Raw genomic sequence first — 26,872 nt, 5'->3', positions numbered from 1 at the left:
TTTGGAGTTTCCATTGTCTCAGACGGTTGGACAAATATCAAGAACAAACACTTGATAAATATACTTGCCTCAAACTATTTTGGCTCGATGTTCTTATATGCAAGCGATTTTTCTAATGTGCAACAGTCAGCTGCAAACATTGCCGAGTTTTTGAAGACGGGATTTAAACTTGTGGGGCCTTCTAATGTAGTGCAAGTGATTACAGACAATGCAGCAAATTGCAAGTTAGCAGGTGAAGAATTAAAACAAACGTACAAGTATATTTTTTGGTCACCTTGTGTTGTGCACACACTTAATTTGATCTTCAAGGATTTGGCACATGAGTTTCATTGGTTGGGAGAAACATATTTGCAGAGTAAAGAAATTGTGAAGTATATCACAAATCATTCAAAAGCACTAGCAATCTTTAGAAGCAATGAAAAATTAGAATTAATAAAGATTGCAAAAACAAGGTTTGCTTCACATTATACTACTTTGAAACGCTTGCTTGATGTGAGGGAGAGGTTAAGGCTCACAGTAATTTCAGATAGATGGAGCGATTGGAAGCAATCATGCACGGATGAAATTATGAAAAAAAGGATGTTACAACATAAACAACTGTTCTTGATGAAGAATATTGGGATTCTGTACGTTTAGCATTATTGATTACAAAACCCATCTATAAGATGATTAAATTTTGTGATCAGGAAGGCCCTATAATTGGTGAAGTGTATGAAGGCATGGACAACATGTTGGGGGAAATCAAAGACAATCTAAAAGGACAACCAGATTTATATGAAAAGATTCATAAGATTGTCTCAAATAGATGGGATAGAATGAATGTGCCTCTCTATAGTCTAGCCCACATGCTTACTCCAAAATATTACGAGTCGGAGTATCTCCAAATCCCAGCAGCAGGAGGGGTCAAACGAGTTTCTCCTGGTAAAAATTTAATTCTATCTATTTAATAAAGTTTAAAGTTAAATGATTTAATTATTTTATTATTTCATTTGCATTTCTCTTGTTATAGTTACTAAACATTTTTTTTTCAGAAAAGGATAATGATATCTTAGACGGTGCAATGCTTGCGCTTGAAGTCATATCTTCTGGAAATGAAGAGTTATCTACACTTTATAGGTCACAACTTGTGGCTTTTGCATCAAGAAGTGAAAGATTTAGCCGAAATGCAGCACGAATAGATGCATTGAATCCTACAATGTCAGTGCTTAATTGGTGGCGTTTTTATGGTGGTGAAACACCGGAGTTGAGAGCATTAGCCATTAAGGTTTTATCTCAACCTATTAGCACATCTTCTGCAGAAAGAGTGTGGAGCACCTATAGTTACATTCACAATGTTAAAAGAAATAGGCTCAATGAAGATCGTGCTGATACCTTAGTGTATATTCATTCCAATCTTCGATTGATTGACAGGTATAATTAAACTGTGTTGTACTTTTGTTTTGGTATTTTTTTTTCTCTTTTTTATCATTGATTGTTTATTAGCATTCATATTTTATATTCTTGTTATAAAAGGTGCAACAATCGCTATAAAGAAGGGCCTAGTCGAAAATGGGATATCAATCCAGAACTTCCTATTGTAGAAGAAAATACATTGAGATTAGAGGATATGCGATGGAGAGATTTGGATGATAGTGCACAACAATCAAGCACTATTTCCAAATCCAAACATAAAGATGCACAACCAAGAGCTCCATTACCTCCAATAATTATACGTACAAATGAAGTTCAAGAGGATACAAATCAATCCATCAGAGCTAGTAGAACTGTAGATATACAAGAGCGACCATCAGTTCCTCATGGTCGGATTGATCGTTTCTTTAGCCGGAGACCTAGGCAAGGTATGTTGATATTGTGTTTTTTATATTTTAAATTATGGTTTTTGAACATTTTAACTTTTTAACGTATTCATTATAGGAAATGAAGGAAGGAGCAGAAGACATGGTCGTGGAGGACAAGATGCACGTGATGATGCAGAAAGTTCGCGATCTATTGCTGACTTGAAGGGGAAGAGAAAGATGACAGATTAATGAACTCTTGAATTATTATTTTTTTTTATGATGTAGTTGGAGTTGTCCAACTTAAAAACTTTTATGTTACTTTTTTGTCATGGTCTTATAATATTTTTTTGGTATACTTTTATTTTGAAGCTTGCATGATGAAGTGAAGTAGTGGATTATGTTAATTTTAAGGTTAGACTTAGAGTTTAGAACTTTGTAGCTTATAATTTACAATTTAAAAATTTATAGTTTCTTAGGTCGCTTCCGGTTCGCTTCCTATGTCGCTTCCGAGATGCTTCCTATGTCGCTTCAGAGACGCTTCTCGGTTCGCTCCTAAGTGGTCCCACGCTTCCCGCTTCCTAAATTTTTGAAAGTGCCTCGCTTCCCGCTTCCCGCTTCCCGCTTCCCGCTTCCGCTTCCCGTATCGCTTCCCGCTCCCGCTTCCTCGACTGACAACTCTGGTCTAAAGCAAGCCCCTAAAGCTCGGTATGATCGATTCAGTACTATGATAATTCAACTAGGTGTTAAATCTTGTTATACTGACTATCAGGTATATTTTTCACTTCTTCAAGTACCATAACATTCAGGCAGTAAAAGGGCTACTTTCCTACTGTGACTTTATTTTCAAAGAAGCATACACAGAAGCAGTATGAAAGAGTTGAATAATATCTATAGATCAGTTTCAAAAGAATAGAAGACAATGAAGTAGCAATATTGAAAAGTATGAAATTAAAAATTTGTCAAAAACTCATCTATATTTCAAGTACAACATAGCTAAAGAAGGCATACCTGTGATATTGATGTAAAGCACTCGAGTAATGGAAATAGATCTCTATCTGAATTTGACAGCTGTTGCCACTTAGAAATCAGAGGTGGCATCAAAATTTCAAGATACTTTGGCTGAATGACCATTATAACTAGAATCAGTTAAAAGAAAAAAGAGGAATGGTGTTCGGATGATTGATTACAAAAGTCCACCAAATCATTTTACATGGACCTGGTTCAGCTCTCCTCCGACTGCATCTGCCAGAGTACCAATTGCATCATACACAATTCGAATGTTCCTTCTCTGAAAATTCAATCAAACATTTGAAAATAAAAAAGATAATTAGAGTGAAAGAGATAGAGGAACAGCATATCAGCAGTCGCACAAGATGGTCTCAAAATTAAAAATGAAAATATACACCTCAGCAAAGTAAATACCAACAGACCTGATATTTCCCGAAGGCTAATAAAAGATGCTGCAAAATAATTTCCAATCGAGGAGCCAACTCTTCTGCAGCTTCCTGTCAGCTAACAAAATTAAAACCTGGCTAGCAGGAGTAAAACCCATCAAACAATTATCAAGTGAAGCATATAAACCTCTTCAAGTGTTGCAAAAGCAGAACAAGCAGCCTCCTGAACACGCTTATTTGTATCCAATATTCTTCTTAGAAGGCCCATAAGAACCATATCAAATTGCTCATGACCCTTCTGATGGCCAATACCCTATACAGTAAAAGTTAATAAGAACATGAACAAAAATAGCAAGAGAACATGGTTTTCAACAGGAAAATATAAGGGTAGAAATGGGTATGCAAAATAATAGCAGAAAAATAACACATGCATAGTAAGATCACAAAATGCATCATAGCACGAACTGCTGCAAAGAAAGCAAAAAAAAAAAAAGAATTACAAAGCCCACCTTAATAACAATGCATCATATCAGTCACACAGGTAAGGATGTTAAGATGTTATATCAATAGTTTAAGTGAGATTTCATATTTGTATTACCTTCACATTGACATGACATCAATATCAATAGGATTTCAATAGGCAAATCCAGGAAATTTTGATGTTGCACTTAACTCCTGCAGTGCAAGAAATTCACGAATATCATGCTTTGTTGAGTAACTGAACAAAGGTCTCCTTTTTCGGCTTTATTGAATTACCAAAAAGGGAAGGCTCCTTTTTTACCTCTTGAAATTTTTTAAAGAAAATAAATATTTTATTAAAAAAACAACATAAGTACAAAAGGGGACATAGCAAACTGCAAACACAAGAAGGATGAGAACTTAAATGTCTGAGCAACACCAGATCAGGCAACCTATCCAATCTAAGTTCTGCAGCTATATATCCATGGCCCATAAGAGGAGCATATCTAAATTGGGAGTGAATGGTGTGAATATTGCCAGCTTTATTTTTCAAAGATCCTTAGATCTTTATCTCTATTATTTTTCCAACAATGGATATAGTCAATTGCCTCAATTCCTTTGCCAAGCAACTGCCTCGAGTAACGAGCTACCCGGAAGTGGTCTATAGGGTTTTATTTATATTAGCTTTTCTATACTTTAAAAATGTTTGTTTTTGCCTTATGCTGCATTTTAAAAACCAATATACCTTACACTTTTGCAAAAAAAAGTTATTTAGCATCTCTTGCAGTATTTTGTATATTTTTACTGAAGATGTCCAACATACAGACAAATTGTCAAGACTGATATTGGTAACTATGATGCAGATAATGCTTATGTGCATGTCACATGGTTGTATGGTCATGCTTTAGTAATATCGTGACTCGAATTCTTACTAGTAACCATAGAAATAAATGTACGCCATATGGAAGATAATAAAAGTAATTCCTTATCATCCATGACATTTGAAAAGGTGGGAGTTTACTTTTAAGGGACTATGAAGACTGATAACACCATTTAGATCTTTCTTCCAACAGCCTGTCTGCAGCATTGGCATAACCAAATTACATGCTTAAAGGGCTTCCGGAAAGATAGGTATGATAATGATATCTAATTAGCACATTCTTTTAATGTATATTTCTTTCTTCTTTCTTTCAATCTCCATTCCTACCCCGTATTTGCATCTCTTCATTTCATACAGTTCATTGTTTAATAGTTTGGATTTATATGGATAAATAAGTGACTGATTAGACATTAGTTTATAGTGTGCATTGGCTCATGCATGACCTGTTTCCAATTTTCAAGAGCTGTTCAAGCATTACAAATTGCAATTTCAAAACCCAAGTGAGAAGAACATAAATCAGTGTTCTAATATAATGTTTTAATCTAGAAGTCAACAGTCTTAGATAGGTAACTAAGAAAAAGTTGAATCCTAATTAGAAGCTCATGCAACAAACTCAAAGCTCTCTAAGAAGCAGAAGCAGATATAACTCAACCAAGACTGACCAAAGCCATCGCCCATCTCAATCCCTAGCAAGCTTTCAGCCTCTAAGACAAGACTCATGCAGATTCCTAAATCTAGTAGTAAAATCATAATCTGAACCAACAAAAAATTATGCTTAGTTCATACCACAATCACCGATATTTTGAAAATATCGCAAGAAATACTGATATTTTAAGGTAGCCGATATTAAAGGTAATATCTCGCAATATTTTCAAAATATCGCCAGAAGACAAAATATCACGATATTTTTTGGAAAACTCTTTTTTATTTATTTTAAGTTTGCATTTCCTATTTTTTTGTTTCTTTTATATTTTAAAACATTTAAAACATGTTTCTTTATATTTTTGGAAAAAAAATAATGCAAAACTTATTATTTTCTTAGTTTTTTTGTTGTTATTTATATTTTTTTCAATTTTTAAAATCTTGAGATATTTCCAAGATATTCCCGAGATTTATCAACTTTTGAAAATCTCTCCAAGAAATACCCTCGCCGAGAAATTACATTCAACGATACAGGTGACTATGGTTCATACAAGTGGTCCATAAGTTTCAATTAGATATCTTCTGACATATTAAAATGAACAGATGTATGTCATCATTCCAGCAAGTTAACAGGCAAGTATCTATTCAATAAGGCAAAGCACAAAAATAGAGAAAAATTGATTTTCTCTCAAGTCTGTTCTCTTTATTGTAGCAATAACCAATGCCGTGAAGCACTTCCAAACTAGTTTGTTTCAGTGTATAAAAAGATTGGCATACACCTCCCAATCACAATTGAAGATTCCAGACATACTATTTTCCATATTCTGGAACCATCTCATAGCCAGCCATGATTTCCCAAGGTACAAGAACCATGTTATGTCACATAGTCACAGCTGTGGACTATGACTGATTGTTCATCATGCTAGAGTTATAACAAATGCTCAGCCTTCTATAGCCATAAGGAATCACACTTCAAATAAATATAGGCATCAACTTTCAACTTGGAATATGGAATGCAGGATGACTCTCAAAATAACAAACCAGCAACTCGAAATAGAATTTCTTTTACCTGAACAAGCCATTTACTAAAACGAGAAAGAGTCCAACATGTGATGCTCCGTATCAAGGGAAATTTGTCATCCAAAAGAGGAATGAGAAATGCCACTATCTGTGCACAAAGAGATTTAAACAAAGGAACTTGCTTCAAAAAAAAATATGTTCAATGTGTAAAACTTGAAATACTGTTTGAAGACATAAAATAAACACCTACAAGAGAGAGAGAGAGAGAGAGATGTTTTTGGCGCTGTCACATGGGTAAGGGTTCATAGGGTACAACATGGCGATTTCAAAAATTGTGGGCACACACACACACACACACGTGTGTGTGTGTGTGTGTGTGAGTGTGTATGTAGGGTTAATCTACCATTAAACCTTATTAGGTTTAACATTAGATGGATTCATTCAACCTTGTGAAAACGACTAAAACACACTAAAAATGACATTTTTTGAAACTGCAAGGTTATTTTTTGAGGTCAAAAAGGTAACTTTGATAGCTTCATAAAATTACTTTTTTGGAAAAGGTGTTTGACTTTTCAATTCCCTCCAAGTTCAAAATACCTATAATGCCCAAAAAAGTAATCTTACATTTTAAAACATGTCATTATTTTAAGGGTGTTTTAGTCATTTTCATAAAGTTGAATCCATCTAATGTTAAACCTAACTGGTTTAATAGTAGATTAACCCATATATATATATATATATATATATATATATATATATATATATATATATATATATATATATATAATTTGGACTTTGAATCGGGATGGATCCAACCCATCGTGTATATATACATATGTCAGAGGATGATATTTTGGGGAGATTGGAGGGGTTGGATGATTTTTTTTTAAAAGAAAAGGGGGGTATTTGATCTTTTGGTTTATAAAATAAAATGCAAAAAGGGAGGGGGTATGGGGCTTGTGGCGTCTCTCTCTCTCTCTCTCTCTCTCTCTCTCTCTCTCTCTCTCTCTCTCTCTCTCTCTCTCTCTCTCTCTCTCTCTCTTGTATTTTTATCAAAGAAAAATGAGTTTCAAGTAAAAAAAGAAACTGGGTTTTGGGTTGGGTAATAGTTGGACCCAACCCAAATGACCCACAATGTACCCGTCCTGCACCCGGTATTCGTACCCAAGCGTGCCGACACGGGTACGGCATAGTTGGCAAACCCAGAAAGTTGACTCAGGAATTACCCGAGTCGACCCAGATCGGACCCCAACTGGGTCACCTATTCAGGACCACCGATCTGCATGCCACTTATGTGTCTTTTGTCATGCATTTAGTGGTTTTAATGCATAATGCTTATAAAAGGATAATTTTATAAAGAATCATATATTTTTAAATCATAAATATCAACACTTATGTATAGTTGAATACTTATATAGCTTAGTCATTGATGTCATGTGCTAAATTTAGTGATTATACAGTTTGGAACTTTGGAGATTGATTTTTTCCATGTCTTAACACTAAAAAATCCATGTCCTAACTAGTCCGAGTTACCAAGTCAACCCGCTGAGTCGTGAGTCAAGGGTCATGTGATCCGGATCCGAGTCAAAAGTTTCCCAACTATGGGGTACGGTGGGTCATCTGCCGTGTCTATTTACATAGGTTTTTGGTATGCATTTGAAATTTTGAATCTCTATTTGTAAAGACAGGAATACGCTCTAGAAATGCACCTCCAACCACCTATGCAATCTAAACCAATCGTCTTCAAAGTTAAAGAATAACCAAATTTCAAATGAGGAATCATCATGTAGAGGAAGAGCAATATGCGATTAGAACAGGATCACCATGGACGATTACTTAAGATTCGAGGGGAGTGTCTGGAAGATGTGGAGTCAGGTTGCCTAGGATCACCATGGGAATTCCCAATATTGCATTCTTCTGAAATAATATGTTCTCTGGGCATGCAGAGGAATGACAACGATGGAAGTATGATAATTACTCTGTTACATTGAACAGATGCATGACAACGATGGAAGAATATTAAGAATAGGAATTCCAAATGTTGCATTTTGATTTTCTCAAATAATATCTTCTCCTACCTAGCAGGCAGATGCATGACAATGGAACTAGAAGTGAGTATAGATCAAGGAGTTCAGCATGTAGCAGAGGTGACTTCAGTGGGAAAAACTTCCCCAGGCTTTAAACAACTAATGGGAGGCATCTGCGACACACAGAAAAAGTACTCTTTTCAGCAGAAAAGATGCATTTTCTGTGGTAGGCAAAGACAAAGTTCGTAAGACTTCACCATTCATTCTCAATGACTGAGTATAAATAAGGGATTACCTCAGGCAAATGAGGATAAAGGCCATTGTAACAGCCTTCCGCAACAGCACCCAATACCAATACAGCTGCTTCCCTTTCCTTCCATGCGGCATCCTCAGAAGTGGCTAACTTGGTCTGCAAACAATTAAAACAGGTTAAGGAATGGCACCTAGATTAGAAACATATTAGTTGCACAAACAGGATATAAGGCCACTAATTTTTTCCCTCAAAAACCCATGCAGCATCAATGGAGTGGGATATGCATGCTATCCATAAAGCAGAAAAGGAAAGACAAAAAGCAACCCACATGGCATTGCAAAAAAAAAACTTGAAAAGGATTGAGGTAGATTATTATCCACATTTCTCAAGCTGTATTGCCAGCAGAGAAAGCCACCAATGGATAATATCTATCATCTAGTAAGATTACAGAATAAACAACAAACAAGGGAAACAGAGAACACATGACAATCTCCAGCATCCAATTATTAAAGAAAAAAGGTTTACTGAGTTTCTCTATTTTCACATTCAGATTTATAATCTTTACTACCAAATTTTCTCAAAGTAGCCACTTGGAATAATGATTACTGATGAGTGGATGTACCACAATTACGATCGCCAATAATCTTTTTCCAAAAAATGAAAAAACAAAAGGTTCCAGATTGACTATCCACTTCAAAGAAAGGGATTGAGGGGCATGTGTAAACCTAACACATTAATGACAGACTAAATTCTAGCAAATTTCACCACGATCTGGTCTTGTTGGATGAAGCAGAATTCATAGAAAGCAACACAAGAATGCCACAACAGTAGAGATTTGAGAAGGAATATCAAAACACAAGATGTATGTTGTTCTGGAGCAGAAAGCAAGGCATCAGATCTTTGCTGTTAAGCACAATATGAGCAACATGAGATGTAGAGACATCTTCATGTTCAGCATGGCATGATGAGATGCCACTACATAGGATACAATTAAGAACCCACCCACACAGAAATTTATTCAAATCATAGGAGGAAATATATATTGACTTGTATGCCTGGAGCTTCTGTTCAGTGAGAAATTTTGCCGTCTCCAAGATGTTGCAGTAACTGTGAATATTTTGCACAAAGAAGCAGGAGACTCAGAGAGAGAGGGACGGCAGTGAAAATGCATTAGGACAGGTGATCTTATAAGCTCCAAAGTTCCAAACTTACATTAACAGTGACTAGAACAAAATAGAGCTCAAAGAATACATATATGGGCTGGTAGATACTTATAAAAATAAATTTGACGAGTGTTGAACAACAATAAAATGTTATTTCCAAAAAATATAACACCTAAACAACATAATTAAGAACATATGAGACATAATTACCTGAACCAAGGGCATTAAAGTTGGAAGAATCTCGTCACCAAAAACATTCGACAGAACATCAAGAGCTGCTGCACTACATTTCCTCAGATTCCAAACATTGACAATATCATCATCCTACAAAAAAACATAAAGGCTAATAGATTTATCACATTTTACAAATTACAAAACCAGTGACAGCCGACAGTAACAACTAGACTGGTTTGATGATGATATATGAGATGCAGAATTTTTCTATAGCAAAACTAATGAGCAGAAATTTAGACTGACACTAGTATCTCATATGGTATCCACCTCAAAACCCATCAATCAAACAAAAATCTCAGCAAATAAAAAAAAATTAAAACAAAAAACGAAATTTTGGCTTTTTCAGATAACCTTGACCTTTTTCCGGTTTTTATGTTTCTTTTTCTCAAGATCAAATGTGAAGAGCTTCTAACCCATCTTCATCACACAAAGATTTTGGGAAAGTATGAAAAATGATAATTGTTTGTTTAATTGTAGTAGTTAGATCACAAAGGTCGAGAAGGGTATATATGTTATGGAAAAAGGCTGCAGTCGTCAATCGAGGGTTATAGGTCTTTCTGGGGTAAATGAAGGTATTAATGAGGATAATATGGCGACTTGAAAAAATATAATACAAACATAACTCTAAATTCAAGTACAATCTGCATCATATCACATTCTTTAATTGCCCCATCAAAAGGATTTCCACCTTCGACTCTGCACCACTAATCCATAAATTCAATAAATAGCTTGCCCCTTTATGACATACTACCTTGACCTTTTTCCGTTTTTTTATGTTTCTTTTTCTCAAGATTAAATGTGAAGAGCTTCCAACTCATCTTCATCGCACATACACAAAGAATTTGGTAAAATATGAAAAAGGATTATTGTTTGTTTAATTGTAGTCATTATATCACAAAGGCCAAGAAGGGTATGCATGTTATAGGTCCTCTGGGGTAAATGAAGGTATTAATGAGGATATATGTAACATTGACTCTTCTAAAAGGACAACACACACATGTCCGTGCAGGTGCGACACTTGGACATGGCTTCTGCAGTGTCAACTGCAGACAACAGCATTGGGGTCCATTTTTGTCCAAAATTGGACTCAGTTAACCCTAACCGAGCGCAGTTTTATTTATAATATATACTTAATTACATATTTGCACATACACACACATTACATATATATATAGAGAGAGAGAGAGAAGGGAGTAGTTGCTTCCAGCCTTAGGTGCCTACGGCAGCCTACCAGGAGCAAAGGGGGGGGGGGGTTCCGAGTTGATTTTTTCCCAAATCTAACCGCACAAATGTGTTCGGCATGGTCGAAACAACACTTGGATCATGCTTTTTTATTTTAAAAAACATGAATTTTTAAGCCTTGAATATTTACGATATTTATAAAAATTTTACACCATCCATTTTCAAACCTTATAAAAACCTACCTGCGCGTCGGAATCGAATGATGCAAGAGTCCATTCCTATAAAAACAAACACATGGAACACATGTACGGTCAAATTCGAGAAAAACATGCAAAGGAACCCTTCAAAAACCCAGCTACTCTCTCTCTCTCTCTCTCTCTCTCTCTCTCTCTCTCTCTCTCTCTATATATATATATATATATATATATATATATGCACCCAAGTTTTTTGAAATTGTCGTGTTGCACCTTTTGCACCCACATCCGCACTTATGCGACATAGATGATAATATGGCGACTTGAAAAAATATAATACAAACATAATTCTTTATTCAAGTACTCTCTACGTGCTATCACATTTCCTTAATTGTCCCATCAAAAGGATTTCCACCTTTACCTTTGCACCACTAATCCATAAATTCTATAAATAGGATTGCCCCTTTATGACATACTATGTAATATCTCGTAGAATTGTGCCTAAACTTTTATTTAATAAATATATTTTTTATTAAATAAATATATTTTCATTGTTTAGATTAATATAAAATATATATAATATATGTATATAGGGGGTCGACGTCAAATGGATCTGGACATGGTCCAGGATCCACTGACCGAGACCTATATACATATATATATATATATGGGCTGACATTAATATGGATTTGGGCATGGGTCCATCAGTCAAGACCCATAGCCCATCCATAATAAGGTACTTCAGCCTTTAAAATGAATACAAATTTAAAACTTTATAATAAAGAAAGTATATACATATAAATATATATATATATATATTTAAAGAAGATAGAATAGGAAAGAGTTATATTTCTATAGAACTCTTATCTTTATTAAGAGGGGTGTCACCTCCTAGAGGAGTCCCTTTTTGTTTTAAATAACTCATACCAGCCCTCCTCCATATCAGTTTTGAAAGAAAAAGGGAAGAGGCTGAACCGTAAGAGAGAGAGAAGCCTTAAAGTCTCCTTCTTTTACGAATCCACAAGCGAAGGTGTGGGATTCTCTATCAATTAATCTGAATGGGTAAGGTGTTTAGCCTAGATTGAATCAAGCATGGGTTTAAGAAAAACCAAATCTCTGTTTCCATGCACAGATTTTGGATTTATCAAACATTGATTCTTCTCTGCTGATGTGGATATTGATTTCCTGTTTTAGTTTTGATGAGCCAAAAGAAGTGAAACCTGTGTGTTTTTGGACTAGTTTCACGTTGGGTTTATAGATATTAATATATTTAGGATTTAAATTGTTTATATGTATATAATGGCCAGCGTTTTCTGTTCTTGAACAGAGATTCATAGCAAGCAAATATATATGTATGTCTGTACTTTCTGCGTTCTTGAACATTCATAAGCCTGCGATGTTCTGCGTTCTTGAAAACACACACACACACACACATATATATATATATATAATGTCTGCGATTTTCTGCATTCTTCAACATGCATATGCCTATGATTTTCTGCATTCTTGAACATTATATATATATATACACACACATACACACACAATTTTCTGTGTTCTTGAACATACATATGTTTGTGTTTTTTTGCATTTTTTAACATGTATATATGCCTATGTTTTTCTGCGTTCTTGAGCATATATACATGAATGTGATTTTTTGTGTTCTTGAATATATATATATATATATATATATATATAAGTCTGTGTTTTTCTGTTCTTGAACAAAGTTCACAGCATAAAATCAATTTTCCTATAACGGTTGGGTTACATCAAGGATCTGCTTTAAGCCCTTTCCTATTTGCTATAGTGATGGATGAGCTTACGAGATCAATTCAAGAAAATGTGTCGTGGTGTATGTTGTTTGCTGATGATATTGTTTTGATTGATGAGTCTAGAGCTGGGGTTAGTGCTAAGTTAGAATTATGGAGACAGACATTGGAAGCAAGAGGTTTTAAGTTGAGTAAAGAGTAATACAGAATATATGGAATGTCGGTTTAGTAAGCAACGAGGTAGTGATGGGAGTGTAGTGAAGCTTGGTGAGCAAGAAATACCGGTGGATGATTGTTTCAAATATTTGGGATCTATCACTCAAAAGCATGGAGATGTAAATCATAGGATAAAGGTTGGGTGGATGAAATGGAAAAGTGCAATTGGAGTGTTGTGCGATCGTAGAATGCCATTGCGGTTGAAGGGAAAGTTTTATAGGACGATTATTAGGCCCGCTTTACTATATGGTACGGAATATAGGGCTGCCAAGAGACATCATATTCAAAAAATGAGTGTAGCTGAGATGCGTATGCTTAGATGGATGTGTGAAAATACAATAAAAGATAAGATTCAGAACGAGGAGATACGTAAGAAGGTAGGTGTTGCACCCATTGAAAATAAGATGAGAGAGAATCGTTTACGGTGGTTTGGACATATGCCTAATGATGCTCCAGTTAGAAGGATGGAGAAATGGAAAAATATATTAGTTAAAAGAGGTCGAGGTAGGCCTAGGAAGACATGGATGGAGATGATAGGAAAGGATACGAATGCTTTGAACCTCACCGAGGACATGGCATTGGATATAAATGATTGGAGGAGAAGGACTCATGTGGAAGACCCAGAAGGATTTTCCTTTTTGGTTCATATCGCCGACCCCAATTGTTTTGGGATAAAGGCGTAGTTGTTGTTGTTGTTTGTTGTTGTTTGTTGTATATATATATATATATATATATATATATATATATATATATATATGCCTGCATTCTTAAACAGAGTTCGCAGCTGAGATATATATATATATATGTCTGTGTTATTGAAAAAGGTTCACAGCAGAAATATATATATATATATGTGTGTGTGTGTGTGTGTTTGCGTTCTTGAACAGAATTCGCAGTAGAAATATATATATATATATATATATATATCTGCGTTCTTGAACAAAGTTCGCAACAGAAATATATATATATATATGCATGTGTTATTGATCAGAGTTTGCAGCAGATATATATGTCTGCGTTCTTGAACAAGGTTCACAGCAGAAATATATATATAGGGTACACAGCAGGTATATATATATATATATATATATATATATATATATGTTTGCATTCTTGAACCGGGAACACAGTGGATCTATAAACTTTTAAATCTGTGTTTGGGTTTAAGATAAAAATCTGTGTTTCTTTTGTAGAAGCAGTTTGTGTTTAAGATAAAAAACTGTGTTTCTTTTGTAGAACCAGTTTTGAAAATTTGAATTTCTGGTTGGGTTTAATACACGCATATATTTTTCCTGCGTGTGGATCTATGTCACAGGGACTCGGCAAAACAGATGCCGCACCCGCGTCAACGCACCCGCGTCGGCAAAACAGATGTCGAGCCCCTTCCCCACCTGGCTCTTTTTTTGGGTCGACAGGGGAGGGGCCGATCCCCTCCCCCATCTGGCTCTCTCTGTTTTCAGCAGGGGAGGGCCCGAGCCCCCCTCGCTCTCGCTCTCTTGTTGGGTTGGCAGGGGAGGGGCTGAGCCCCCCCTTCTCCCTGTGTTTTCAAATTGATTTGAAAATTTTAATGTATTTTTTTTGTGTTTTCAGGATAAAAATGACGGATAAAGGGAAAGGATTTGCGTCATCCTCATCCCAACATGTGAGTTCTGCTGCTAGTTTTGCTGATAGTTGTAGTGGGATTGATGATGTGGGGCCACTATGGGTACATGTAGATAAACTTGCAAAAACTGGAGAAGGAGGTGGTGGAAACAAGAGATTTCGATGCAAGCTCTGCGAAAGAGATTTTGTTGGGTCTTACACAAGAGTGAAGGCTCATTTGTTGAAGATACCAGGACATGGCATTTCAGCTTGCAGGAAAGTTGATGAGGCAATGCGAAGGCAATACAAGAAAATACAAGAAGAATATGAGAAGAGAAAGGCAATGGCCGATTCTTCTGCACTCAGTGTGCCATTTGTAAGCCACAAAGAAGATGCTGAAAAAAAAAAGTCAATGTAGGAGGTAGAGGAACGATACAAGCAGCATTCAATACATATGGAAGAGAAGAATTGGATAGAAAAGTTGGGAGGTATTTTTATTCTGGTTCACTCCCATTTAATGCGGCTAGAAATCCTTATTGGAAGGATTTAGTAAGATCCTTGGCAAATTGTAATTTGAGTGGTTATATGCCTCCAAGTTCAGAAAAAATACGAACCACACTTCTTGCAGAAAAGAGGGCAAATGTGGAGAGGTTGTTAGAGATTAAAAAATATTCATGGGAGCAAAATGGAGTTTCTATTGTGTCTGATGGATTGACAGATATTCAAAGGCGTCCATTAATCAATTTCATTGCTTGTTCGCTTAATGGCCCAATATTCTTGAAAGCAGTTGATGCATCTGGGGAATATAAAAATGCAGAGTATTTGAAGGGATTGTTTATAGAAGTGATAAAAGAAGTGGGTGATCAGAAAGTGGTACAAATCATTACAGACAACTCTACAGTTTGTAAAAGTGCAGCGTTGAGTTTGGAGAGTGAGTACCCTCATATTTTTTGGACTCCCTGTGTAGCACACAGCTTAAATCTAGCCCTAAAGAGCATCTACAACCCCAAAGAAGAAGAAAATTCACAAGCATATGCTTTATGTTCATGGATTGAAGATTTAGAAAGAAATGTCAAAAGCATTAGGAATTTTGTTGTTAACCACCATCGTGCTAATGCTATATTTAATAGGCATTCTGATTTGAAATTGTTAAAGGTCGCTGAAACACGTTTTGCGTCCATCATTGTGATGATGAAGAGGATTAAAAGAGTGAAGAATGCTTTGATTAACATGGTGACTGATGAAAATTGGACATTCTATCGTGCTGGTGATGATATCAAGGCTCAAGAAATTAAGAAATTCATTCTTGATGATGAGTTTTGGGACAGAGTGGTATACTTCCTTCAATTTACGCAACCTATTTGGTAAATGTTAAGAGAAGTTGATAAGGATGAGCTCATGCTTCACAGAGTTTATGAAATGTGGGATAATATGATTGAAAAAATACAACTATAGTTTTCATGCATGAAGAAAAAAATCCTGCATTGGATGATTCAGATTTTTTTAATCATATTCATTCAATTTTAGTCAGAAGATGGGATAAGAGCAACACACATTTGCATTGCATGGCACATTCTCTTAATCCAAAATATTATGCAAATAAGTGGCGGGTTGGTGGTATTGGTCGTGTCCCTCCAAATTTAGATCCAGAGCTATCAAGACATAGAAATATGTGTATGACAAGACTTTTTCTAGAAGCATATCTTCTACATCAAGTCACACAAGAGTTTGAAAAATTTTCATCTTCGAGATTATATGCACCGGCATTATTCGCGAGAGAAGAAGATAATATAGATCCTATCACATGGTGGTCAACATTTGGATCAGAAACACCTCTTCTGCAACGTCTTGCATTAAGATTGCTATCGCAACCTGCTAGTTCATCTTGTTGTGAAAGAAATTGGAGCACATATTCTCAAATCCACAACATGAAGAGAAATAAACTCACCAGCAAGCGTGCAGAAGATTTAGTATATGTTCATTCAAATCTTCGATTACTTTCGCGAAGCAATGATGAATACAGGTACTAATTTGCTCTCTTAGTTATTTGATTATTTCTTAGTTTTCATTTAAATATACTTGTATTGTATTTATCATTTTCAAATTGGGTTTATAATGCAGACAAGGAACATCCAAATTTTGGGATGTAAACCCAGAAGAGTGTGACTTCGAAGGAGAACATGAATTCAACGTAACAAACATGGATTTAGTTGAGCCCAGTATTCCTTCTAATGATGCATTTGATGATGAAGAAGAAAATTATTAGCATCCATTACTTCATCAGGATATACTTTGGTATGTAATTTAGTTTTTTTATGCAATACTTATTTGATTGATATTTAGGTCGATTTATGTAATTGCTTTACTTATTTGATTGATAATTTGATATTTAGGTTGATATACTGCATGCATGATGAATCATATTATGAGTTTATGACAATGTTTATTGTTAAATGTTAAACTGTTAAAACTTCAAAATTATATATATATATATAATTTTTTTTTTACATTTTTGCCCCTGTCGCACCCCCGCACACGGGTTTTTTGGAAGTGCCACATCCCCGCACCCGCACCCATGTGACATAGGTGTGGATTGATATTTAAAACTGTTATACATGATTCAATATGCATCCATCAGATTTTTGTGATTGTACCATGAGTTGTTTTGTGAACATGAAAATTTGAATATTTATGTGTGCAAATTTTTGCAATGTTATCTTATTATGGTAATGTATGAACCACGGTTGGGCCTTTAAAGGCCATGAGCATGTGTTGCTTATGAAATGTTACATTGTAAATTAAATTGCAAAATGATTTGTTTAAAAATTAGATTTTTTGAAATAATTATACTGTTGATGTGACAGGGCAAGGGCCCGAATATGTTAATGCATATTGATTTGCATGACTCTAAGTTAATTAAGGTTGGTAAAATAGACGAAACAGTATAATAAATTTTTTTTCTTGGTGTCTCTATGAAAGGGTGAGAACCTTGGATGACGGTCATGGAGGACCGTGAGGATACTAAACACCATGTGCACTTGTTGTTCCCAAGAACCCGATACGTGGTTCATGTTCTGGGACACAGTTATAGGAGACTTCCGCTACTTTTCCTGAGGGTGGTGGTGTTGAGTCTGCTATAGTTATTGGTATACCAAGAAAGTAGTGTCAATGGATGTTGATTTCCTTGTCGTCCCGGCATTAGGTGATGATTCCTAATGTTCTGGTTGATGATTATGATTTTTAATATTGATCGAAGAACAAGTGTAAAACCCTGTAAATAAAATACAAATTGTATGTTAAGCTATCACTAGGAACTGTATTGAACCTCGAGAACTTTGCCCATTTTTTTAGTATCTGCAGGCTTTTAAGAAAGTGAAAATTAAAATTTGTGCATTAAATACGGACATGCATGCAAAAGAAATATTGATATTTGAACTTAAAAAGTTATTAATGCATGTTGCATTGATTCATGCATCTTTAGATGTTTGATTTAGCATGTAAATTATTAGTTATTTGATAAACTGCTTAAATTGTAAGTTGTTCTAAATATGTGTTGTTTTTAGAGCCCTCTTAAACTTGTGTTTGATTTGATCTATCTTAAATTCTTTACTGTTAGATTTCGAGAGGGTCTCGTACGAGAACTTCGGTTCTTACCCGGTTTTTAAAAATCTTTTTCAGGTACTGAGGCACCGTGATGGGGAGACTTGCTAGCTAGAGAGCACGAGGGTAAGGATCTGGTGGCTCGGGTTCTGACGTATATGAGATAGTCTCTTTTTGTTTTGCAATCTGTGTGAACCTTCATTGAGACTATTTGATTAGGTCAATTCAAATTCAGTTCATGGATTAAATTTCTATTCTATGTTTGAATGCTTGTTCGGGTTGTGTATATTAAATCTATAATGTGCCCCGAATCCCTGGGATGTTTTCCGCAATATTTTTTTTTAAAAAAACGCATTTTTCGATGGTCAATTTGGGGTCGTTACATACTAACCCCCCTCCCACCACCCACAACACCTAGAGTATTACTAAATTTAGATGAGGATAATATGGTGATTTGAAAAAATATAATACAAACATAATTCTTCATTCAAGCACGCTCTACATCCTATCACATTTCCTTAATTGTCCCACCAAAAGGATTTTCCTTCAACTTTGCACCACTAATCCATAAATTTTATAAATAGGCTTGCCCCTTTATGACATACTAACCCCCCCTCCCCTCCCACCGCCACCAACACCTAGAGTATTACTAAAATGTTCTTTCCTTTATCTTTTAATAGCTTCACCTCTTCCAAATAACTCAATTGCCACTTCTTGTAAAGAAATTATAGAAAAGGAAATGCTTAAAATAGCACCTAAATAATGAGCAATAACTAAAAGCAAATTGAACCTTTTCTCCATTAATAGAAAACAAATTGTTTGGCAGATTACTTTGGGTTAGCATTAACCATAATATTAGAAGTGCTCAAAGTGAGTAGGAATCTCGATTCTTAAAAAGCAGTTAGGAAACCCTGATTCCCAATGATGAGAGTCCTCAATCCCAGTCATAGAAATCCTAGTTACCAATTTTGACACTATTTGGATATGAGATTTTTGTAAAATAATAATGGCATAAATATGATGCAATTTAGATGCTAGATTTTATTTCTTTGTAAATTTTGAGATAATATGAATATATTTTGTTGTTGCTTCATAAATTTGTCTTTTAGATGAAAGAAATCAAGGCTACTTTAAAATGGCACTGGATACAATTTTACAAGTAGGGATCTATAAAACACTTTCTGCCGTAAGCAGATCTTGTTGTTTAAAAGTATCATGCAGGCTTAGTTGAAGCTTTTTAGATCTGTAATATATGTGATAAGATATGCACACATTGTTGCACAAATTCTTTTATTATTTCAATGTTTAGTGTCCAAAGTAAGCATATTAAGGTGCACCTTTTGATATTTTGTACTTTTGTTGAGCGCATATTTGTGCATTGTTCTCTTAAGTGATCTAAAGATTTCCTAATAGAATGATATGGTTACCATCTTCATTACTTAAAAATTTTCTTTTTACTTCTATCAATTATCAATGTTTTACATGATTTCACATATTGCTTCTTAAACAATTCACCCATACTGCTTTATACTCACTTTCAGCTTCTACAATCTTCTAAAGGTTTGAAATGATCACTCCCCTATTCCAATTTCCCTTCTGCTCTCTTTCTCTCTCTAGTCTACCCACTTGTCCTCCCCTTCAAAATCTGCATGTAGATATGCTTTTAGGCAAATCTAACCGCACAAATGTGATATCCATTGCCGAAAACCTATAAATAGGCTCGTGGATCAAACTGTTTTTATCTGTGGGTAGGATTTTATAACGTAGAAAATTCAGACATTTCAGAACCATTGATTTTTAGATCCTTGTAATATCCTACCTCCACGTCAAAAAAGTTCGATCCAATAGACTATTTGTAGGTTTTTCGACCATGGAGATCACATCTGTACGGTCAGATTTGCCATAAAAACATATCCACATGCAGACTTTGAAGGGAAGAACAGGTGGGTGGACCATCCCCCCCCCCCTCTCTCTCTCTCTCTCTCTCTCTCTCTCTCTCTCTCTCTCTCTCTCTCCTATATATATAAATATATATATATACATATAATCTAATGCCCCAGTTGCATTGTGCAATGAATGCCACCAAGTCTTTCCCTCCACTTCACCTCTCTTTGCTGATACTATGTTTATATTTACATGAAAAAAAGAAGAATAAGGAAGAAGCCAAGGTGGGTTCATAGAAAGTAAAAAAGATGGTGGTGATGGAGATGACAGCGGAAGAAGGAAAATGGGTGGTTGCAGAGGCCTAAAAGAATGAAACATTCATAAGCATGCAGTGATAGATGAAAGAGGACATGGTGATGGGTGGCGATGCTAAATCGATATTGAGAGAATGGAGGAGATGATGGTGGCTAAGAAAGAAAAGGAACTGCGCGCACACACACACAAAGTGACCATCGGTAGTGGTGAGGCGTCAGTATCCAGAGAATGGACAGGAATGAGATGGTAGTGACTGAGAAGAAAGCATTGTGCACACACACGCCTGATGCACAGTTTCGCCGTGAGGAGGATGGGACCATCATGTTTGGAAACAGATAGTGGGTTATAGTGGGCTCCGAAAGCCCTGCAGAAGGAGCTAATGAGTGAGGCCCACAAGTCAAGATATTTTGTTCACTCTGGTTCTACCAAGATATTCAAGGATCTGCAGGTCACTTATTAGGGAAACGGGATCAAGCGGGATATTGCAGAGTTTGTGTCTCGGTGTCTCGCCTGCTAGCAGGTGAAGATCGAGCATCAGAGACCTAGTAGACTTCTTCAACCGCTAGACATTCCAGAGTAAAAGTGGGACAACATCTCCATGGAGTTCATCGTGGGTTTGTCGAGTACCCATCGTCAACACGATGTCATCTGGGTGATAATGGACCGGGTGACGAAGAGTGTCAATTTTCTGCCGATCAGAATCAGTCAGAGTTTAGAGAGCTTAGCAGATTTGTATGTGAATAAGATTGTCCGATTTCACGGGGTATCACGTTCGATCGTGTTAGACTGAGACCCTCGTTTTACGTCTCGATTCTGGCACCAGTTATAGAAAGCATGTGGTATCACGTTAAAGTTCAACATGGCATTTCACCCACAGACTGACGGGCAGACAAAGCACACGACAGAGACGCTTGAGGATATGCTTAAAACGTGCACGCTAGATTGAGCAAGAGAGTGGGATAGGCATGTGAAACTTAAAAAGTTTTTATACAACAGTTACGATCTCAATATTAGTATGGCCCCGTATGAAGGTCTATATAGCAGACCATGTAGATCCCCAGTGTGCTGGGACGAGGTTGGAGTGAAAGCAGTGGAGTCTCCAGAGGCCATCCAGCACTACTCGAACCAGGTACGGTTGATCCGACAGAGGTTAGTTGTGATGCAGAGCAGGCAAAAGAGCTACGCCGATCAGCGGCGTAGGTAGCTTAGTTTAACCGTGGGCAATCACGTGTTTGTTCGAATCTCGCCTACGAAGAGTGTGTTCAGGTTCGGGAAGAAGGAGAGTTGAGCACTCGGTATGTTGGACCTTTCAAGATTCTTGAGCGTGTTGGCGAAGTCAATTTACAGTGTGGTGCTTCCTCATCAATTTTTCCAGATTCACAACATCTTTCATGTCTCGATGTTAAGGAAGTATGTGCATGACCCCTCACACATTATCCACTATGAGGCAATCGAAGTACAGCATTACTCGACAACAGAGGAGAGGTCGGTAGAGATTGTGGATCGCCAGGATAGGAAACTACATAGTAGGACGATCATGCCCGTGAAGATGCGTTGGCAACATCACGGACTGGACGAGTGCACCTGAAAGCCCAAGGCCGATATGCGTGACCACTACCCACATTTATTCGGTACGTTCTAATTTCACGGACGAAATTCTTTTAAGTGGGTAGGGATGTAATATCGTGTGTTTTTCTATAATTTTAAATTTTGAATTTCTAAAATTTTGGTTAGGTGTTTTATAAAGTTGATAAAAATCATAGAAAATAATCTCAATTATAGGTGACGTCAGCTAGGTCTGCGTGTGGCCTAGGGCCTATTCACAAGACCAAAACGAGGCGAATAGTATTTGAGAAACTTTTTTCTAACCTTTAAAATCAAATGAAAATCGAGCAGAATTCAGCTTAAGTTCAGGCGAAATTCGAAGGCGAAAATAAGGTAAGTACACTGTTAAATGTGTCTTGTAATTTTGAGAACATTGATATTTCGTTTTTCTGAAATTATGTTACGGTTGGCTCAAAAATTGCGTTTTTAAAAAATGACTCGCCTCTATTTTTACATTTTCTATATTGGATAGGATTCGATCCAATCTGTTTGATCCAAGTTGATATGGATCAAGACCCAATCAGGACCCATATTAAATAGGATCCAGTCCAGGTTAGATTCATATGGATTTTGGATATGGATTTGGATATTAGATCTTGATTCAGATCCAAAATCTAAGAGTAACCAATTTAAAGCTTTAAAAGCAATCTAAAAATTAAATTGAGTAAGAAATATGCTATGAGAGGACTTCGGAATATTCTAAAAATCAATTCTTTAATACTTTAATATTAAATAATTAATAAAAAATATTAATTAATTAAATTTTAAATTTTTATTTATTGGATAAGGTGGAGTTCTACGTGGAATAGAACTCTGCCTAGATAAGTATTCTAGATAGATCTTAAATTAGATAATAATAAAAATAAAAATAAAATATAAGAGATAATAAGAGGATAAGTAGGAGTAGTTAGAGAAATAGAGTTCTATATTTTGTAGAACTCTATCCTTTATAGAAAAGACTCTAGAGGGGACATCACCCTCTCTCTAGAAGACCAAAAATAAATTATAAAAGGGTCTTACTCATCTCTCTAGATTTTGTGTTCTAGAGAGAGGGGGAGAGAAAAGGAAGAAAAAGAAAAGAAAAGAAAGAGAGAAAAAAAAAGAGAAGAGAGAGGGAAATAGAGGAAGAAGAAGAAGAAAGGAGGAAGATCCGTCCTTTCCACCCATTATCCGACGATTTTTTTTATCTATTTTCGTTTCTAATCCAAGGTACGGGTTTCTCTCTAAGTTTTTACGGGAAGGAATAGGTAAAAATCTGGTTCATGCATGGATTTGTGGGAAAAAGAGAAATCGGGGATTTAGAACAATATATATTTATAAACATGTATAATGTCGAGTAAATATATATATTGATTGAATCCTTGGTGGAAATCGATTTCCCTAAGTGTGCAATCTGGAGATAGATGTGAAAATATTTTCAGATTTGTTGGTACTTATGTTTTTTATTTTTTTAGAAGAAAAATAATAAATGAAGCATCGTCCATGATATTATGCTTGTAATCTATGGTTACCGAATGTATTTTTTAGAATATGTATATATACACACACACACACACACACATATATATATATATATATATATATATATATATATATATATATATATATATAAAAAAGCTTTGGCCTTGACAATTTCGGCAAAGGCTTGTTTCCATTCATCATGTTCAAAAAAAAAAGAGAATATCGACTGGTGTAATATGTTGTATTTTCTGCATATTGATGTCCTTGCTGAAAATACCTTGCTTTGTCGGTTTTCTTGTGTTCGATCTGCTTGTTGTGTCATGCTGTTATGATGGACAGATTTGCATCAGTTTTGATTTTTTTGTCATGTAGACAGTTAACAAATTTACCTTTGTGTCATTTTCTTGATTGTTATTGAATCGAGTTACATGTTGGTTTGTTGTCTAATATCACCAGATTATATGTCATGTTGATGACTTTCATCAGATTTGACTCTGCACATTTTTGGAAGGTTGTTCAGGGTAGTGCATTGTTGTGCACTTGTGGAGCAATAGCATGTTATTAACAGCATTTGGCTGGCACTTGAATGCAACCGCAACATGCTGCTGACATCATGTAGCTATGCATGTTCGAGCAGTGACAGCAAGCTATCAACAGCATGTTGCTGTGTATACCTATGTAGCAACAACACGTTGACAGTATGTTGAATAACATGTCAATGGGCATGATTTTTGTTATAAATGTCAGCTGCCAATATGTATATATGTGCGGTGTATAGTCTGACTAGGCCTGTTGCAGAAAATTTTTTTCTTGTCATGTTGTTTTAGACTTGTCTATATATGTTATTCTTGATGCTTATTGGATATACCTTATGTTGTTACTGTTTTTCAGTGTTGCTCCAAAATTTGTTTTTATGTATTGCAAAATTCGTTCTGAAATTATTAGCTTTCTAATTTAATTACACTGTTAAAAATGGTAGTGGGCTAGGTTCCGAGTTGGGTTTTGCATGTTGATTTGCAAAACGGTTCTTGTATAAAGAACTTGAATTTGTTAAAAAATTAAAAGAGACAAACAGTGTAATTAATTTTCTTCCTGTATGTCTCTTTCAGAGTGTGAAAATCCTAGATGGCGGTTTTGAAAAAACTGTGAGGATATTAAAACTCCGTGTGGGACTGTGCCCTTGAACTTGATGTAATGATTTACCTCCCAACCACGGTTTTAGAAAGAATTCAATCACTTTTCCTTGGGGGGGTGTTGACACAGCTGTTGTTATTAGTATACCAAGAAAGTGGCATCAGTTGATGTTGATTTTCCTGATGTCTCGACATTATATGTTAATTTCTAATGTTCAGATGGATGGTCTTGATTAATGATATCGATCGAGAAACAAGTGTAGAATACAACAACAACAACAACAACAACTACGCCTTCATCCCAAAACAATTGGGGTCAGCGATATGAACCAAAAAAGAAATTCATTTTGGGTCTTCCACATGAATCCTTTTCCTCCAATCATTTCTATCCAACGCCATGTCCTCGGTGAGGTTCAAAGCATTCATATCCTTTCCTATCATCTCCATCCAAGTCTTCCTAGGCCTACCCCGACCTCTTTTAACTAATATATTTTCCCATTTCTCCAACCTTCTAACTGGAGCATCATTAGGCCTTCGCCGAATATGTCCAAACCACCGTAAACGATTCTCTCGCATCTTATTTTCAATGGGTGCAACACCTACCTTCTTACGTATCTCTTCGTTCCGAATCTTATCTTTTATTGTATTTCCACACATCCATCTAAGCATCCGCATCTCAGCTACACTCATTTTTTGAATATGATGTCTCTTGGCAGCCCAACATTCCGTACCATATAGTAAAGCGGGTCTAATAGTCGTCCTATAAAACTTTCCCTTCAACCGCAATGGCATTCTACGATCGCACAGCACTCCAGTAGCACTTTTCCATTTCATCCACCCAACCTTTATCCTATGATTTACATCTCCATCTATTTCTCCATACTTTTGAATGATGGATCCCAAATATTTGAAATAATCATTCACCGGTATATCTTGCTCACCAAGCTTCACTACACTCCCATCACTACTTCGTTGCTTACTAAACCGACATTCCATATATTCAGTCTTACTCTTACTCAACTTAAAACCTCTAGCTTCCAATGTCTGTCTCCATAATTCTAACTTAGCATTAACCCCAGCTCTAGACTCATCAATCAAAACAATATCATCAGCAAACAACATACACCACGGTACATTGTGTGTTAAGCCAAAACGAAGAACCTAACTTGGACTTCGAGAATTGTTATGCCTGTTTTGAGTATATGTGGGTTTAATGAAAAGTAACATTAAAATTGTATGCATTTAATAGAGACATGCATACAAAAGAAACTTTGATAATAACTTAATAAGTTATACATGTGCATTAAAGTATGCATCTTTACAGTTCTGCATTAGTTAATGCATTCATGATTATTTTGTCTCGTACGAAAATTGTTATTACATGATACTTGTTTTAAATGCTTGAATGGTAAATTGACTATGAAATTGTTGTTTTTATATTCCTCTCAATTTATGTATGAATTTGGTTTATGCTTTTTCTTTTCTATTTGGATTTTTAGAGGAATTCGTCCAAAGAACTCTGGTTCTTACCCTGTATTTTAAAATGTTTTTTAAGACTGGGAGCTCAGTGATGAAGCTGATTGCTACATGGAGCCAGCGAGTTTTGTGACATGATTATGATGTTCTTGACAAAGTAGCTCTATGTTACAGACTATTTATTTATTTTTTGTTTTCATAACATTCATTTTTATTGGTTAATAAAATTAGTTATTTTCTTTGTTGATTCAATGCACTATCTCTTGTGGTTTGGTAGTTATTAAATCTATGAGACCCCGAATCCTTGGGTTTGGTTTCTACAATTGTTTTAAAAAAAAATCACTTTTCACGAAGACAAGTTGGGGTCATTACAGACACTCTGTCATGAACCAGAAACCAGTCACTAAGCTCGAAGTCTCCAAGCAGCTAGTTGGGATATTACTGAGCATTCGAGCCTGTAAAACAGTTTTAAGAAAACGAGTAAGAATCATGTGAAACAAAATAAGCAAAAATGCATGAACTAATGCTAAACAGTAAATATGCATGAATAACTTATTCAGTTATTTATCAGAGTTGTTTTTCATGTGTGTCCCTATTAAATGCACA

General features: G+C 35.7%; 2 protein-coding genes across 3 annotated transcripts in view; one reads left to right on the top strand and one right to left on the bottom strand.

The window, feature by feature from the left end:
• LOC149847133 (transportin-1-like) overlaps positions 1 to 26,872 on the bottom strand; it is a 101,537-nt gene that overhangs the window by 50,480 nt on the left and 24,185 nt on the right. For both annotated transcript variants that reach the window (XM_089996841.1, XM_089996840.1), the window contains 7 exons: positions 9,827 to 9,940; positions 8,496 to 8,609; positions 6,223 to 6,321; positions 3,360 to 3,485; positions 3,209 to 3,283; positions 2,995 to 3,066; positions 2,787 to 2,897 (listed from right to left, as the gene is read on the bottom strand). In XM_089996841.1, the coding sequence (XP_089852967.1) occupies positions 2,787 to 2,897; positions 2,995 to 3,066; positions 3,209 to 3,283; positions 3,360 to 3,485; positions 6,223 to 6,321; positions 8,496 to 8,609; positions 9,827 to 9,940 (711 nt within the window). The remainder of the gene's footprint in view (positions 1 to 2,786; positions 2,898 to 2,994; positions 3,067 to 3,208; positions 3,284 to 3,359; positions 3,486 to 6,222; positions 6,322 to 8,495; positions 8,610 to 9,826; positions 9,941 to 26,872) is intronic.
• Positions 1,045 to 2,140, top strand: LOC149847134 (uncharacterized). The gene is made up of 3 exons (XM_089998310.1): positions 1,045 to 1,410; positions 1,513 to 1,838; positions 1,915 to 2,140. Exons 1-3 carry the CDS (start codon positions 1,061 to 1,063, stop codon positions 2,025 to 2,027), a joined length of 789 nt encoding a protein of 262 aa, XP_089854436.1. The 5' UTR covers positions 1,045 to 1,060; the 3' UTR covers positions 2,028 to 2,140.

The sequence above is a fragment of the Nuphar pumila genome, chromosome 2 (assembly GCF_984573655.1).
Source record: "Nuphar pumila chromosome 2, dmNupPumi1.hap1.1, whole genome shotgun sequence".
NCBI classification, from domain to species: Eukaryota; Viridiplantae; Streptophyta; class Magnoliopsida; order Nymphaeales; family Nymphaeaceae; genus Nuphar; species Nuphar pumila.
The sequence above is the reverse complement of the archived record's forward strand: the minus strand, read 5'-3'. Positions and strand labels throughout refer to the sequence as shown.

Coding starts and splice junctions, on each gene's coding strand:
- LOC149847134 (XM_089998310.1), top strand. CDS start 1,061: ATGCTTGCGCTTGAAGTCATATCTTCTGGAAATGAAGAGTTATCTACA. Junction 1,411..1,512: donor AATCTTCGATTGATTGACAG/GTATAATTAAAC, acceptor TTGTTATAAAAG/GTGCAACAATCGCTATAAAG. Junction 1,839..1,914: donor TAGCCGGAGACCTAGGCAAG/GTATGTTGATAT, acceptor TATTCATTATAG/GAAATGAAGGAAGGAGCAGA.